Genomic DNA, 16,295 nt, shown 5'->3' on the forward strand with positions numbered 1-16,295 from the left:
ACGTCCTGTGCTGCCCGGCCCTCTCCTGGACAGTGTGAATGCGGTCAGTTTGTTATTCCTTCAAGGGAATCATATACAGCAGCTCGTCCCCTGAAAGAGTTACCCAGACACCTCAACGCAAACACACTGGGTTAGGTAAAACCGTAAAACAAGTTGGTTACAAAGCGAGAGGCTTAAAGTGAGTACGGGCTCCGAGGCATAAAAAATCAGAAATGTCTACAGGAGAAATGAAGATAAAACACTTCCTAGTGCCGAACTTAACTAGTATTAGCTACAAGCAGAGTTCCTCACCGCATGCCTCCAGCGCACGGTCACACTGACCAAACTCTTCGAGTCAGGCCCCGTCCCCCCAGAGTCCAACAGCCGTTTCCTTGGTCTTCTCAGCTGCAGAGAAGGAGATGGGCAGGGAGGGAGAGAGAGAGGGGTCCCTGAAGGCGTTTGCCCCTCCTTTTTATCGTTTATGGGACATTGAAAAACATTGCCAGCTGAGAACCAGGGGACAAAGCGTCTATGTGGAAGGATGTTCCCTGCTGGGTTTTTTCACCTGCATATGCTGACATGCACGTTTCCTTCCTTCCCCCTTTGCACCTGATGATTCTATTTCCTGCCTAAATGCAAATTAAGGCAAACACACGTTCTTTTGCGCAGGACAGAGCCGCTTGCTGACTTCTGCCTGGGCTCGGCTGTGGGGTTTGGATGTCGTGTAAATAACATCGTGTGGGGAAAGCGTCTCGCTTCACATCTAGTGCTGCCAAGCCTATGTGGCCAGGACGCTAGTGACCAGCAAAGGATGAGTTTCCAAACAATACCTCCCGAGGCGTCCCTTGTACGAAGACGGTTACAATGGCGTGCCGGGTGTGAATACAGGGGTGCATTCCATCATGTCTGGGGAGGGCTGCGCAGTGCCAGACACAATGGGGCCCCCATCTCAGTTGGGAGGGGGGGTCCGTCCAGCGCTCGGCACACTGGGACCCTAATCTCAGGGAAGCACCACAATCCCAGGTGTTCCCTTCTGTCTGTCTCTAGACACACCCGTTCCAGCCAGTCTCCCGGCCCATCCATACTTCCCCGGCGATGGACTAGGCTTCGATACCCCCAGTCTGAGCACCCAGGAACTCAGCACCGCTGGGATTTCACGGGCTGGTTTTTCTGAATCCCTTTTGGGGCCAGATCAAACTGACAAGACCCTTTTGTTTAACCACAGGCAGAACCTTGCCCCCTGGCCTTTCCATGCCCCGCCCCATCCAGCGCTCAGCCGCCTACCCGGGACCTCTGCCCTGCTCCGCTCCACGGGGCGTGGTATGTTCCTCACCTTCGCTGTGTCCAAGGCTGCAGAGCAGGGGGACCAGGCGGGAGCTAGCACCCAGGGCAAGCGGAGACCTCATTCACAGGTAGCTGGTTGTAGGCTTGACAGGAGCAAAGCGGCCGGTGTCCTCGTTAGTGATGGATACAGGGAAGGGTAGGGGGCAGGGGCTGGCTCAGGGCTGCTGGCTCGGGCAGATTTCAGGCGTAACGTGAACCGTTGTCCGCAGGCTGGCACAACTGGTGAATCAAAGGGGTGGGTTCTCCCCTGGCGTTCACCTCCGTGCCCAGGGCTGTACACCAGCCCCAGGTGGGATCTTGTACCGTCGGACGCTGGTGTCAATGGTGACACGAAGCAGGAGCGAGCCGGATCTTAGGGGGTGAATTTAGCAGGGTTCAGCACGTCGGCAGCAGGGCTCTTTGGGAAACTGGACTCCAGCGGCCCAGGGGGAGTTGCTGGGTGCGAAGCGCAAGTGAAAATACGGCCCGTGTTCTGAACACATTGCGGGGAGCTGAGAGCTCTGGAAGCTCTGTCACCCTCCAACCCCGTCTTTTCTGCTTACAGACATGTTTTACGTCCATAAGGAGTTGAATTCTAAAATCCCAGGCACTGTTTCTTGTAAAGTCCCACTTGTATTAGATGAGTCCTGTGGTTGCTGCAGGCGGGCTTCTAAGCACTCCTTGGTTGCTCTGTGCTGCTAAGCAGCTGCTCCGACCCACCCCAGAGCTGGCTGCATTTCAGTGCAAGTCTTGCCCCATCTGCTTGGTTGGTTGGTTTGCAGTGTGGGAGGATGTGGCTGTACCTGGCCGCCCTGCTGGGGCTGTACTTCCTCTGCCGATGGTACCGGGAGCGGCAGACTGTGGAGAACCTCCGAGAGAAATACGTCCTGATCACCGGCTGCGACTCCGGCTTCGGGAACCTGCTGGCCAAGCAGCTGGACGTGCGGGGTCTGCGGGTGCTGGCGGCTTGTCTCACCCAGCAGGGCGCGGAGCAGCTGAGGAAGGCGACGTCGGAGCGGCTGCAAACGGTGATCCTGGACGTCACCCGGACCGACAGCATCGCCGCGGCCACCGCCTGGGTGAAGGAACAAGTGGGGGACAAAGGTGGGGCCCCTGAATCCTCCACCTGCCCCTTTGCCAGGGGCAGCTCTGAGCTCACACAGGCTGGGGCTGTGCTAATGCGACAGGCAGGAAAGGAGTGAAGGATCGGGAGCCAGGACTCCTGGGTTCTATTCCCATCCTGGGGGGAAGTGGGGTCTAGTGGTTAGAGCAGCGAGAGCTGGCAGCCAGGACTCCTGGGTTCTATTCCCATATCTGGGAGGGGTGTGGGATCTAGTGGCTTAGAGTGGGGGGGCTGGGTGTCCGCCTCCCCCCCCACTCCAGTTTCAATGCACCAGTGCTTCTCCGCCCAGGACGAAGAGCTGGTGGCAGCTGCGTTCAAGGCACGGTGATGCCGGATAATGCTGGATAACCTCAGCACGACGCGGACGGTCCCTGCCCACGCACAGAGAAATGGCCTTTTAGCAGCTGCCCCAGGCACACGTGGGGGATTGGGGCCAGGACGGGGATTGGTTTAATTGCCAGGTTGGTGCCGTTAGGGGATTTCAGATCGAAGGGGAACAGCCTCCCCCCATGCTCATTCATTCTCCCTTTCCCAGGGCTCTGGGGCCTGGTGAACAACGCGGGGCTCATCTTCCCCGTGGCCCCCAACGAGTGGCTGACCAAGGACGACTTCGTCAAGGTGCTGGACGTGAACCTGGTCGGCCTGATCGAGGTGACCCTCAGCTTCCTGCCCCTGGTGAAGCGAGCCAGGGGCCGAGTCGTCAACGTGGCCAGTATCCTGGGCCGGCTGGCCTTCTACGGAGGGGGCTACTGCCCTTCTAAGTACGGCGTGGAGGCGTTCTCCGACAGCCTCAGGTACCCGCCCCCCGCCCCCAGAGCAGCCCAGAAATGTCCAAGCGCGGAGAGGCCCAGGGCTAGGAGTTTCTAAAGCGATTTGGGGGCCACAAGTTTTGAGGGCCTGCCCTGAAACCCCTTAAAAGAGCCTGATTCGCAGAGACGGTCCTTAGCGCCCGCCCTCTGGGGAGCAGGCTCCTTTGAGGGTCCCCTATCGGCCCCCCAAATCCCTAGTGCTTTGGGAAACCTGGCCCTGGCCACTGATTTCCAGGCGCGTTGATTTTAAGGGGCCCCAGCATTGGGCCTTGTTCCCAAAGGGAGAGTTGTGGGGGCGCTCCCAAAATCGGAGGCAGGCTCGTGCTGGGCTCCCGAAATCCGCGGCGTCCGGTGGCTGGCGGTGACGGGCTTGCCCCATTCCAGGCGCGAGCTCCGGCCCTTCGGCGTGAAGATCGCCATTGTGGAGCCGGGCTATTTCCGCACGCCCATGACGGAGACCCGGCGCAATCTGGAGTGCCTGGAGCAGAGCTGGCACCGCGCCCGCCCCGACATCAAGGAGAGCTACGGGCAGCGCTACTTCGACAGCCGTGAGAGCCCCTGCGGCGTCCTGGGGAGACGGGGACTCTCTGGCCAGGCTCCCGAGGGTGGGAAGAGGGGAGAAGCCAGCCAGCCCATAAACTATCGGTCCCCTCGTCTCCCCTGACGGGGACCCCGGAGCTGCTGTGCTGGGGCGTCTACTCGAATACAGCCAAATTTCTGCAAAGGGGCGCTCAGTTGCTGTAGTGAACTCACACGCTGGGTGTAGGGGGAGAGGCTGCCCTCTGCAGGACGGATGCTCGCTGTGCGGTTGTGGGTGGTAGCCCCTACGCTGTTAATACCTAGTGGAGATTCTCCACAGGTAGGGCTTTTGCAGCACGGGCTCCAAGTTCGGGGCAGATTAAGACTAAGGGGGGGGTGTTGAGTCCTCTGAAGATTTTAGCCTCTCCCCAGAGAGTCAGTTGCTTCCAACTAGGGGATTCCCCACAGTTATGCCCTGACTTTGACTGGAAATCCAGTTCCCAGGGAGACATCGTTACGTTTAAGAGTCAACACGCCAATGATCTGAATAGGGGCAGCACTATCGACACAGGCTGCCTGCAGACTCAGAAAGTCGCCGTAACTGGCGGAGCATTTCTCTGCAGCCATGGGGGTCAAAGCTTAGTCCCCCCTCCCCTCCCACAAAGGGCTGAATCCCTCCGGACTGAAATCTGCCGTGTGTGTGTGTGTCTCTCTCTCTCTCTCATGGGACTGACCTCTCCCCCTTCTCTGCCTACAGGTCACAAGCTCACCAGAGAGATACTCTTGACAAAACCCAGCACCAACCTCTACCTGGTCACCGACTGCATGGAGCACGCGCTGACAGCCCGTCACCCTCGCACCCGCTACTCCGGGGGCTGGGACGCCCAGTTCTTCTACATCCCCCTCTCCTACCTGCCCACGGCCTTGGCGGACTGGGTGCTGACCTGGACTTGGCCCCGCCCAGCCCAGGCCCTGTAAATGGGGGGATGTGACGTTATTGACATAAACTGGGACCATATAGATCATTGTTGCAACCAAGGTCCTGTAGTGGCACCCAAATCTTGTATAAAGGGGGTCAAATGGGGTGTCTAGGACAAGGTTATGGTTTACTGGTTATGATTATGCTGTCTATATGTGTGTATCACTTTTGTAGTTGAAGTTATGAATATTGGCTCTATACTGTCTGTATGGCAAAATTATGCTATGCTGCTGGGTGACATCCCAGACAAGCTGAGATTAGCTCTGCCTAGCCTGCTTGATGGCCCATTAAGGACCATCAGCTGTACAATGGACCCATTGAGAGAAGGCAGATAAGCCTTGTAACTCAGCAAAGTATGCAGGGACTGGCCCATGTGACTCCAGACTCCATTTTGCTGTAATTTTCCACAGTAAGAACAAAGAGGTGTTCTTACACCTGGAAAAGACTATATAAGGCTGATGCCTCATCTCCATCTTGTCTTCAATCCTGCTTCATACCTCTGGAGGAACTTTGCTACACTGAAGCTCTGAACAAAGGACTGAGGACCCATCCCAGCGGGGGATGTATTCCAGAGACTTGATTTGAACCTGCAGTTTATTCCATCGCCGCTGCAAGCCTGAACCAAGAACTTTGCCATTACTGTATGTAATTAATTCCATTTAACCAATTCTAACTCTCATCTCTATCTTTTCCCTTTTATGAATAAACCTTTAGATTTTAGATTCTAAAGGATTGGCAACAGCGTGATTTGTGGGTAATACCTGATTTGTATATTGACCTGGGTCTGGGGCTTGGTCCTTTGGGATCAGGAGAACCTTTTTTCTTTTATTTGGGTATTGGTTTTCATAATCATTTGTCCCCATACTAGTGGTACTGGTGGTGATACTGGGAAACTGGAGTGTCTAAGGAGATTGCTTGTGAGACTTGCGGTTAGCCGGGGGGTGAGACCGAAGTCCTCTTAGTCTGGCTGGTTTGGTTTGCCTTAGAGGTGGAAAAACCCCAGCCTTGGGCTGTAACTGCCCTGTTTGAGCAATTTGTCCTGAGTTAAAAGAACAGGAGTACTTGTGGCACCTTAGAGACTAACAAATTTATTAGAGCATAAGCTTTCGTGGACTACAGCCCACTTCTTCGCATCCGAAGAAGTGGGCTGTAGTCCACGAAAGTTTATGCTCTAATAAATTTGTTAGTCTCTAAGGTGCCACAAGTACTCCTGTTCTTTTTGCGGATACAGACTAACACGGCTGCTACTCTGAAACTTGTCCTGAGTTGGCACTCTCAGTTGGGTTCCGCCAGAACTGTATTGTCACAGGGGAGGACAAACAGGAGACACCTAAGGGGGCATCGCAGGGGGCGGAAGAGGAAGAAGCCGGGAAATCCAGCAGGGGCCCGGGTGCAAAGGAGGGCGGGGGGGGGCATCTGCACTGGAATCGGTGCCAACGCCCCCACCCCGCCCGGTGCAGACGAGCACAGCTCCCGGCAGCGCGTTCTTAAACGGGACTGGAGCCTTCTGTTGAATGGTTAAGGGCCAGCTCCCTTCCCAGGCATGTGGCTGGGAGGCGCAGGCTCTCACCGGCTGGGGAAAGCAACCGGGGCCGCTACAGCCTTCAGCCCCAGCTGGCTGTTACCACCGCGGGCAGCTCAGCAAACGCCCAGGCCAAGACCGCGTGCAGCGCCCCCGACCTAGTTTGCTTCCAGGGCCCGTTTCCTTGTGCTGCCTCCACCCGATGGCTCTTGCCTTAGATTGGAGGCTCCTTGGGGCAGGGCGTGTCTCTTTGTTTGGTGTTCGTACAGCGCCTAGCACCGGGTTGCGGGGGGGCTGGTCCCTGACTGAGCCCCCTGGCGGGGGGGCAGTGGGGTGCTACCGTCATACACCGAATAAAGAAATATTTCCCATTGATTCACTCCCTCCCTTGGCTTTTTGGTTCCTTGTTTGGATGGGAGCATTTGCTGCATTGGAATAATACCGAGCTTGTCTCACCCCTAGATCTCAAAGCACCGCACAAAGGAGGGTTGGGACAGGATCCCCTTTTTACAGATGGGCAAACTGAGGCACGGGGGGGGGGGGGGGGGGAGGGAAGAGACTTGCCAAAGGCCATCCAGCCGGCCAGTGGCCGAGCCAGGAATAGAATGCAGCCCTCCCAAGCTCCAGTCCAGTGCTCTAGCCAGTAGGCCGCACTGTCTCCCATTTTACAGAGTGACACTTTGTGAGTCCAGGTCCAAAAGGGATCCCACAACAACGCAGCCCCCTCCCCCCCGCCCCCACACACACACCAGGGCAGAGCCTGCGTCCCCGAGAGCATGAGCAGCATCGAGAGCAGCTGGGACGCGAGCTCCCTGCACGCGCTGGGATGCAAAGCCCCCGTCCGCAGGGCAACGGCAGCCCCCTCGCTCCAGCTGCAATGTGCCTCCCAGGGGTGCTGGACCAATGTGCATAGTGGGGGGGTGTAGGCTGACCCGAAGGGGGGTCTATAGCATTGTATCTTGAGGATTAACAGGTTCTTGTCCCACGATTCGGCCCAGTAAGATTATTGTAAACTTATTATATAATTTTGGGAACCCGGATGTGCACAAGTGCAACACTCACGTGACAGGAACTCTCTCTCTCTATACAAATATATATATTTATTAATAATTTAGCAAAGCTTATACACACATCTCAACTTACCAAGGCAAATAGAGATAGTACAGAAAGTACATTTGGACGTTCATACTCACACCCTTATTTTTTATACTTAACTATGATGGTTTTTATCCCGGTCATTGTCCTTATCTTCCCCGGTGGCTGCCATTGTGGCCTCTCCCAAGGTCTACATCTCTTCAACCTCTCTGCTGCCCCTGGGATGTGACTTTTATAGTCAGTTACGCTGCCGCTGCCATGACCAATGCCTATTTCCTAGAGGTCCTTATTTGTATTTCCTCCCGTTCAGGGGTTCGTTTTGCTCTAGGTTAGTCTATGGCTGATGTTACCCGATTAGCATACACGTCAATTTGCTGTCATGGTATCTTTGCGGTGGGACGTTCTGTCCGGAACCTTTCGCATGCTGGTGTCAGCGATGTTCTGTGGGTGGCTGATGTCAGTATTCTGGACAAAATCCCTCCTCTGACATGTCACTTTCAGTTCCCTAGAACTTATAAGTTACTTACGTTTCTCTATACCAAAGGTTCCAAGCATCAAGCCTCACACTAAAGGCAAATCTTACAGGATAAAGGCCAGTCGGTTCCTTGCGTTGCTACTAAGCAGAATAAAGCGGAATAAGAAAACAATGAATCTAATACAGGTAAGTTGGCCCACTGGGCTACAGGTGCTGAGAACCAAACTGCGGGTCGGACACTTGCTCTGGTGATGGCCACACGCCCTCTGGCTCTAGGTGGCAGGACCCTTCCCAGCACTGCCCCCATCCCGTCAGGGTTAGGATCCCCTCCACGACTGGGCTGCAGGGCCCCTTGGCTGGGGGCGTCTCCCTGTGCTGGGCCCGCTGCCCAGAGTCCTCCTCGCTCTCCCCAGCTGCTCACCGCACCCGGCTCCGGACGGCTCCAGCCCCAGCCCCAGCTCCATTCTACCACAGCTTCTTGGGCTGCCTCTCTGGCCGGCGCGGCCCTGCTCCCAGGCTCAGCTTGGACCCCCGTCTCTTCCAGGCAATTCCAGCTCAGATGGAGAACAAGACCCCCCCCCGGACTCCCTCATTAGCCTGCCCGCCCTGTCAATCAGGCTGACCTGGAGCGCTGGCCTCTCCCCATTGCCCCTGGGGACTGTCAGTCTCGGGGTCCTGATTTCCCATCGACCCTCCCCCTTTCTTTTGGGACTGGGAGCCAGCCAACCCCCCCACCCCCCATGGTTTTAGTAAGGGGTCAACAGTCCCTGTACACATGCATTAGGTATCTAAGTAAGCAGGGCTGAAACGCAAGGCCTGCAGGCTGACGCCTGTAAGATACCAGCTTAGCCAGACTAGGCCAGAAGCCTGAGAAATGCTTGACATGAGTAAGTGACCAAAAAAGGAGCCGATGCCACGAACTGACAGGAAGAGATGTGCCAACGGGGGGGAGGGGGGGAGTGCCAAAAATGAACTGCAGGCTTCTCATCACGCGTAACTGCCAATGAGAAATGAAAGGAACTACGAACGACCTATGAAAAACTGGGGCTCCCCTGTTCTGGGAGGACACAGTGCACATAAGGAACAAGAGGATGGGTGCCGTCACGCACCTGTGCAGAGTGTCGCTGTAGAACAAGAGGATGGGTGCCGTCACGCACCTGTGCAGAGTGTCGCTGTAGCCGGCAGCACAAGATAAAAGAGGACTCCCAGACTGGGTAAAATGAATTCCTGACGGGAAAACTCTGGCAGGAACGGCCCCGTTCCTGGGGGCCAGGCAGCCATCGGACTCCGAGATATCCCGGAGGAGGGGAGTACCGGACGGCTGTATTTGTAACTTGGGCGCAGGGCTCGATAGGGTAATCAGAACCTGAACTGTAACTGGAATAAAAGTGATAACCCAGACTAGCCCGTAGAGCTGTGACTATCTGGGTGGTCCCTACCCTTGGTCTTTGTGAAGCGGGCAGCAGAGGGGACTTTCACGCTGAGGCCGAGCCGAACCCACGCTGGCGTAAAGACAGCATCACTTTAACGAAAATAAACGGCCAACGCAGGAAATGGTAGAGAACCAGGGTGGGGAGGCGCCTCCCGCCTGCAGTTTACACTGAGTGAAATCTGGAGTGACTCCGGAGCTCAGACAGAATCGGGGCTCACCGAGGAGGAAAGGCAGCCTGCTTCTCTCCAGCCAGCAATTTCTCCCGGGGCGCCCGCCTTGCTCCAGCGTGGGAGGGGCGGTGAATGCGCTCTGTCTGCCTGACCCACAGGTCGTTGGGCTCTGCCCCTGACCCTGGCAGGCCTCGGACAAGGCAGGGCGCTGGGCCTTGTCCCCGGAGCCAGGAAAGCGGAGATTTGCTAGAGTGCAGGAGGGTTAATGATTTCCCTGCAGATAGCAGGGGCTGCAGTCCCAGCGTGGGGGAGAGGGTTCGTTTGCTCCCCGAGCAGGGTCCGGTGCTGAGCCTGACCCTCATGCAGCCGACACGCCCCAGCCCCACAGAACTGGCCAAGGGGGGTGGGGGGTGGGCGGCTGCTGCAGGCCGAGGAGCTGTGGCTGGGCTAACGTCACTCCTGCTTCACAGCACCAGCCTCTAACTCTGGGGGTCCCGGAAACGGTCCCGGAGCTGCCAGTGGGATTCCTAGGGGCGGCTCTGGCGTAGGTCCCTTCAGTCGGGACTCCGTCCCAGCCCCTGGCCCCGCTCTGCTCCAGCAGGGCTGATCCTGTACCGTCAGCAGGGCCGAAATCTAGGGCAGGGCCCTTACCCGTTTGTTTCCAGGACCCCCCCCACACACCCATTTGGGTCCCCTCTCCGTGGCCTGGAGGAAGCAGCCTGCACAAGGATATCAGAACTGGGGGGCTCCTGTGTCGGGTCCTGGTGGGATCTTTCCTGGGTGACTCCCAGGGCTCTGCCACACAGTAACGAGGCCAGCGCCAGCCCAAGAAATACCATCGATTGCCAGCTGGTCCCTCTCAGGCCGCCTGGCCCCACCGCTGGGGCCCTGGGGCAGCCGGTGGGTTCGGAGCTGGTAGTTCCAGCCAAGAAATGCAGCACCGCTTCCCACACAGGCTAGAACCAGTCCCTTTAAATCACAGGCAGGACTTTGCCCCCTAGACACTCCACTTTGCATGCGCTCCCTACCTCCAGCCGGGCCCCAGCCTCCTGCCCAGACCCCCTGCACTCCCAGGGGAGGTGTTTGTCCTTCACCAATCGCCAGGCTCTTCCTGTCTGATTTCCAAAGTGCCAGTTCCCCAGAGCAGAGCGGGAGCTGGAATCCAAGGCACGCGGGGCCCTTGCTTGCAGCAGGTAAACTTTCCCCCTCCTGTTGGCTTTTCAACAACCCCCTCCTGGATCCTGGACAGTCCCTGGGAGCGAGACTCAGGTTCCCGCTGTCACCCCTTCCCTAGGGAGTTTTTTCCCTTGCCCTCTTTGGTGCCATTTTCTTCCTGTCACTTTCCTGTTGCCGAACCCGCGGCAGGTTTCGCTGGCGTATTTTCCAGCACTGGACCAGAGGGGCAGTTCAAAGCCAGGCCCTTACCGGCCCCAGGCTGGCACGAGCGGGCCGGGTCTCCAAGCGACCGATCAGACCGGGCCTTTCTCCAGCCGCCAGGCTACGAGGCGTCTCTCACTATGCTTTTCTCTCTCCCTTTCGGGTGTGTCTGTCTGGTTCGGCCCTTCAGGAAATGGGTTTGAACATTAACAACCCCAGCAGCTGCACCCCATCTCAACTGCCCCCCCCCCCAAGGACAGGCGGTAGCATCTTTAATGCCATCTAAAAATACCGTCGGACGGGGTTTCTCTATTGCTAAAGGGAGAGGGTTGAAAGAAAGCCTGGCTTAGCCCGTTGCATTTCAAAGGCTTACACTGGTACATCCCCCTTTTTTTCCTCCCCGTATCTTGAATAAATAGTTCAGATTTCTAACGGGGTCTTTGCGGCTGAGAACCCCCAACGAACGGTGACTGGTTAGCGCTGTCTCTCCGCAGGGTCACGTTGACAGCTCGGGCTGTCTTCCTCCATCGAAGGTCAAACAAGCCGTCCCCCAGTGGTCCTCGGATTATTTTGTCTGCAGCCAGAGTCCGCCTGCGAGGATGTGGCTGTACCTGGCCGCCCTGCTGGGGCTGTACTTCCTCCGCCGATGGTACCGGGAGCGGCAGAGCGTCGAGGGCCTCCCGGAGAAATACGTCCTGATCACCGGCTGCGACTCCGGCTTCGGGAACCTGCTGGCCAAGCAGCTGGACGTGCGGGGCCTGCGGGTGCTGGCGGCTTGTCTCACCCAGCAGGGCGCGGAGCAGCTGAGGAAGGCGACGTCGGAGCGGCTGCAAACGGTGATCCTGGACGTCACCCGGACCGACAGCATCGCCGCGGCCACCGCCTGGGTGAAGGAACAAGTGGGGGACAAAGGTGCGGCTTGGACGAGATGCTGGTGGTTATTGCACGGGGCAGGGGCTGGGTCCGTGTCCTGCCCCCTCGGCCTGAGGTCTCAGGAGCCTGCATTAATGTCCTGCCCATCCTTCGCCCGAGGCTGCAGAGGGGCCGGGGGTGGGGGCAGTGGCGGGCACAAAGACGATGGTCGTGTTGGCAAAGTGCAGCCTCATGGGGGCGGGTATTTCCCGCCAGAGCTGGGTGGGGAATTTCCCGTGCCCGTCCCCCACCCGCCCCAAACTCCTCTGGGGAGACGGGCAGGTCTGGGCACAGCGACAGGCCAGATGGGCTTTCAGAGCTTGTGTTCTGCTCAGCTGGGGGGGGGCAGCCCCATGTGTCCCAGGTTTGCTGCCCCCCCCAGTATCACAGCGAGACAGGCGGCCGTGCTCTCATGCTGGGACTGAGAAGCAGGTCACGTCGGCCTGGCCTGGGAGACCAGCGACCGGAGCAGCCCTGGGGCTCTGTAGCAGGGGCCCCCGGGAGAGGGCAGGAGGGGAGATAGGGCCTGATTCTCTGAGCACCTGGGCCGGAAAGGGACTGGGAGATGAGCCACCCCCAACCTTTCTGTCTCCTCTGCCCAGGGCTCTGGGGCCTGGTGAACAACGCAGGGATCGGCATCCCCACGGCCCCCAACGAGTGGCTGACCAAGGACGACTTCGTCAAGGTGTTGAACGTGAACCTGATCGGCCTCATCGAGGTGACCCTCAGCGTCCTGCCCCTGGTGAAGCGAGCCAGGGGCCGGGTCATCAACGTGGCCAGCACGATGGGCCGGCTGGCCATGATTGGAGGGGGCTACTGCCTGGCCAAGTACGGGGTGGAGGCGTTCTCCGACAGCCTCCGGTGAGAGCCATTGCTAGCCGCGTCTGCCGTTGTGTCCTGACCGGGGATGGGTTTGGCCCAAAAACCTCAGTGCTCCGGGAAGGTCGGCAAAGCTCTGCCTACCTAGAGCAACCCCTACTGGTCTCCAAACTGCCTCCGCACACCCTGTGCGTCTGGGACCTCCCCCCATAACCAGACACTCCCCCGTCTCTGCCCCCCAGACACCTTCCATCACTCCCTTTGCATCCAGCCTTAGCAACTCCTTGGGGGGGTCCTGTGCCTCGGCGGGGGCTTCCGTAGTCATGTCGTCGTTCCATTCCAGGCGGGAGCTCCTTCCTTTCGGGGTCAAGGTGTGCATCATAGAGCCGGGTGCCTTCGGGACGCAGATCTTAAATACCCAGATCATGAAAGACATGCTGCAGGAGGTGTGGGGCCGGGTCCCCGCCGAGATCAAAGAGTCGTACGGGCAGCGCTACTTCGACACCTGTGAGTCCAAGGGGGTGACTGGGGCGGGGGATGGATGCTCCTGGGGGGATTGTAGCCGGATGAGGGCGGGGAATAAACTGAGCCCCGCTGGTGCGCAGCCACTTGGGGCCTGCAGCGCTGCGGACGGGGTGGGGCTGGACCTTTCCATTCCAAAGCCCGTGGGGCTCTTCTCCGAAGCCTCCATTGGGCCCAACGGCTTTGAATACGTGGCCAGGGGCGGAGGAAGGGCTGCAGTCCCGTTTCCCAGGGCCAGGCTCATCCTCGCAAGATCCCGCGCTGATCCGGTAGCAATCCGGTGGTGCCCCATAGCTCCTAAGTCCCGGGATCTATTCCTGCTTTGACGGTGGGCGTGTACACGCACGCGCTTTCCGGTGGCTCAAACCACGGCCGCCCTAGAAGCTCCGGACCGTTTCCCCTACGTTCGGCTCCGGTTTCGAAGCAGGAAGGGCTGATTTCAGTCTCTGCAGCCACTCCAAAGCTGGGGGGACTCACACGCTCCCCGCTCGTCAGTCTACCCCGCCCCGGGCCTGACTTCGGCCTCGTTTGTATTTCCACACGCAGATTATGAGCAATTCCTCCAGCTCTTATCCACGGCCAGCCCCAACCTCTTCCTGGTCACCGACTGCATGGAGCACGCGCTGACAGCCCGCCACCCCCACACTCGCTACTCGGGGGGCTGGGACGCTAAGCTGTATTACCTCCCGCTCTCCTACTTGCCAGCCTGGTGCCAAGACTTCCTGCTGACTCTCCGGCAGCCCAAACCGGCCCAGGGCATCTAGGGGGCATCGGCGGTGAAGCCACCCGGAGGAGATATTAGGGTTGAGACGGCAGCATCTCGCCGTGTAACTTACTAGCTTCTGGGGTGCAGCGTATTGCTTGTTTTAAAGCCAGCGGGGTGGGACTGATCAGGTGTCATACTCCGGTTAATGGAAAGAGCCAGGTAGGGCGAGGGGGGAGGTTCTGCTGCGGGTGGGGGGGGTATCTGCTGCCTTCGCAGACCAGCTTCTGCTGGGTCCTAATCATTTCCTACTTCACTGGAATGCCAGGGGCTTCACCAGCGGGGAGAACCGTGCCGAAGGGGCCCCGGGCGTATGAATCAAAGGGAGGCACAGGAGAGGTCCAGGCTGGTCAGGCGGTTACGGCCCTGCGGCGGGATTCAGGGGAGCTGGGTGCCATTCCTGACTTTACCACAGACTCACTGTGCAAATCATTTGCCGTGCCTCAGTTTCCCCATCTGTAGAATGCAGGCAGTACATCTTCCCAGGTTTAAACTGTGAGCACTTTGGGGCAGGGACTGTCTCTCACCTGCATCTGTGCATCAGCCAGCACAACGGGACCCTATCTTGGTGAGGGCCTCCAGGTCTTACCACGATACATGAAACAATCAATCAAATTGCGTTGAACTCTAGTAAAATCACTGGTTTCAGGCTAGGGCCTGGGGTTAGTAGAGGCCTCTCTGGCCTTTTTTGTTTATTCGCAGAGCCAATAAATTGTTGCAAAAACGTTCTGGTAACATCAGCTTTTCCAGTCCAAAAGAGAACAGGGCTGGGATCCGTACCAGCTCCGATACATACGTCAGCCTTCAGAAATCTGTCAAGCCAGGACAGGCCAACGCGCCGGGGCGCCGCTTAACGCTTCCTTCCAGCATTAGGATTCGTTCCCTCTTGGTTTGTGGCTGGGGGCGAGTCTCTGCTTGCAAATCCCACCAGCTTTCTGGGTACGTCTCTTTCTTCCTTCTTCCCTGCACAACTCCCACTTGAGAGGTCAGCTTTTCCGATAGAGCAGTGGTAGCGCCCCAGAAGTGGGTGGGCCACCGACCGCCCTCTCCCCCGAGGCCCCGCCCCCACACCGCCTCTTCCCAGAGGCCCCGCCCCCACTCTGCCCCGCCCCACCAAGGCCCCACCCCTGCACCACCTCTTCCCCCGAGGCCCCACCCCCCACTTGCCCTGCTCCCTCCTGCCTATCGCTCGCTCTTACGGCTGGTAAAAAGTGATGGGGCCATGGCCCCCTGGTCTCCCCGTTCCGGTGCCCCGACTCCACCATTTACATTAGTTACACCTGCAATGATCCGTGCCCCATGCTGCAGAGGAAGGCGAACCCCCCCCCGCACAGGGTCTCTGCCAATCAGACCCGGGGGGAAATTCCTTCCCGACCCCAAATCTGCCGATCAGTTAGACCCTGAGCATGTGGCCAAGACCCACCAACCAGACCCCTGGGGAAGAATTCTCTGTCGTAACTCAGCGCCCGCCCCAGCCACTGTCCCGTCTCCGGCGGTTGGGGATTTTTGCTACCAACCATGTGGCTTAACAAAGTGAAGGTTAAGTGGGTGACTTGGTCAGTCCGTCCGGGGAACAAAGATTTAACAGTGGGCTCCTCACTCTCGCAGAGAAAACTCTAACTCGATCCAATGGCTGGACTCCGAAACTAGCCGCATTCAGACTGGAAGTAAGGGGTCAATTTTTAACAGTGGAACAACTTACCAAGGGTCGTGGGGGATTTCTCCATCACTGGCAATTTTGAAATCTAAGATCTGCTTTAGGAATTACTTCGGGGAAGTTCTCTGACCTGGGCTGTTATGCAGGCGGTCAGATTCATAGATTATAGATTCATAGATTATAGGACTGGAAGGGACCTCGAGAGGTCATCGAGTCCAGTCCCCTGCCCGCATAGATTATCTGGCCTTGGAATCTAGTCATCGATGGGTCTTGTTCTACCTTTCTCTGCTAGATGAAAGCGCCCTCTTGTATCTGGTATTTTCTCCCCAGGAAGGTCTTTGAACCCCATCATCAACTCAGCTGTCCACCGTGTGTCTAGAGCTGAACAGATCACGCTGCACCAGGCTCCAGCATTTCCCCCCTCCCCACCAAGCCCCCGGATCATTTTCCTGGCTCTGATCTGCTCTCTCTCTCCAGTTCGTTCACCGCCCCTTTCCGAAACGTGGACAACTGATTTGAGGGAGGGCAGGGGTTGGGGAAAGTCAACGGAGATGCTGCTGCTCCATCCGGGGAATGCACTGTGAGCATGGAGAACGCTCCGAGCCGAGCCGTGCCGTGCCCCGGGGGCGACACGAGAAAGCTGGAGATGAACGGGGCCGTGACGCTGGCCTCTCTGTGTATGTTAGCAGCTCTTGGGGCCAGACTGTCTAACAGCCACTCAGCTGGCGGGATCAGGCCCCAACATGGCCAGGTTTCCAAATCCAACTGGCGGTTTCCGGAGCCGTCGGCTCGCTGTGCGTGTGGAGATGCGGGTTTCCT

The 16,295-nt window shown here is 58.0% G+C and overlaps 2 protein-coding genes across 4 annotated transcripts; both read left to right on the top strand.

Annotated features, from left to right (window-relative positions):
* Positions 1 to 1,248: 1,248 nt before the first annotated feature.
* HSD17B6 (hydroxysteroid 17-beta dehydrogenase 6) lies at positions 1,249 to 5,449 on the top strand. The gene is made up of 5 exons (XM_054012747.1): positions 1,249 to 1,391; positions 2,085 to 2,406; positions 2,961 to 3,219; positions 3,619 to 3,782; positions 4,511 to 5,449. The coding sequence occupies exons 1-5, from the start codon at positions 1,302 to 1,304 to the stop codon at positions 4,729 to 4,731; spliced, it is 1,056 nt and encodes a 351-aa protein (XP_053868722.1). The 5' UTR covers positions 1,249 to 1,301; the 3' UTR covers positions 4,732 to 5,449.
* A 2,000-nt stretch (positions 5,450 to 7,449) lies between these two features.
* On the top strand, positions 7,450 to 14,545 carry LOC128828510 (retinol dehydrogenase 7-like). Of its 3 annotated transcripts, XM_054013237.1 has the most exons (6): positions 10,427 to 10,619; positions 10,686 to 10,695; positions 11,390 to 11,715; positions 12,318 to 12,576; positions 12,878 to 13,041; positions 13,603 to 14,545. In XM_054013237.1, the coding sequence occupies exons 1-6, from the start codon at positions 10,442 to 10,444 to the stop codon at positions 13,818 to 13,820; spliced, it is 1,155 nt and encodes a 384-aa protein (XP_053869212.1). In that variant the 5' UTR covers positions 10,427 to 10,441; the 3' UTR covers positions 13,821 to 14,545. The 3 variants fall into 3 exon arrangements, with proteins under 3 accessions (XP_053869210.1, XP_053869212.1, XP_053869211.1); XM_054013235.1 differs by lacking the exons at positions 10,427 to 10,619; positions 10,686 to 10,695 and adding an exon at positions 7,450 to 8,010 and having other exon boundaries at positions 11,298 to 11,715; XM_054013236.1 differs by lacking the exon at positions 10,686 to 10,695 and having other exon boundaries at positions 10,495 to 10,619; positions 11,298 to 11,715.
* Positions 14,546 to 16,295: the final 1,750 nt, after the last annotated feature.

Source organism: Malaclemys terrapin, chromosome 23, assembly GCF_027887155.1.
Source record: "Malaclemys terrapin pileata isolate rMalTer1 chromosome 23, rMalTer1.hap1, whole genome shotgun sequence".
Taxonomy (NCBI): domain Eukaryota; kingdom Metazoa; phylum Chordata; order Testudines; family Emydidae; genus Malaclemys; species Malaclemys terrapin.

Bases quoted from the DNA above. Each gene is read 5' to 3' on its own strand.
- HSD17B6 (XM_054012747.1), top strand. From the start codon at position 1,302: ATGTTCCTCACCTTCGCTGTGTCCAAGGCTGCAGAGCAGGGGGACCAG. The intron at 1,392-2,084 runs GTAGCTGGTTGT...GTTGGTTTGCAG, and splicing joins AGCGGAGACCTCATTCACAG to TGTGGGAGGATGTGGCTGTA. The intron at 3,220-3,618 runs GTACCCGCCCCC...GCCCCATTCCAG, and splicing joins GCGTTCTCCGACAGCCTCAG to GCGCGAGCTCCGGCCCTTCG.
- LOC128828510 (XM_054013237.1), top strand. From the start codon at position 10,442: ATGCGCTCCCTACCTCCAGCCGGGCCCCAGCCTCCTGCCCAGACCCCC. The intron at 11,716-12,317 runs GTGCGGCTTGGA...TCCTCTGCCCAG, and splicing joins GGAACAAGTGGGGGACAAAG to GGCTCTGGGGCCTGGTGAAC. The intron at 12,577-12,877 runs GTGAGAGCCATT...GTTCCATTCCAG, and splicing joins GCGTTCTCCGACAGCCTCCG to GCGGGAGCTCCTTCCTTTCG.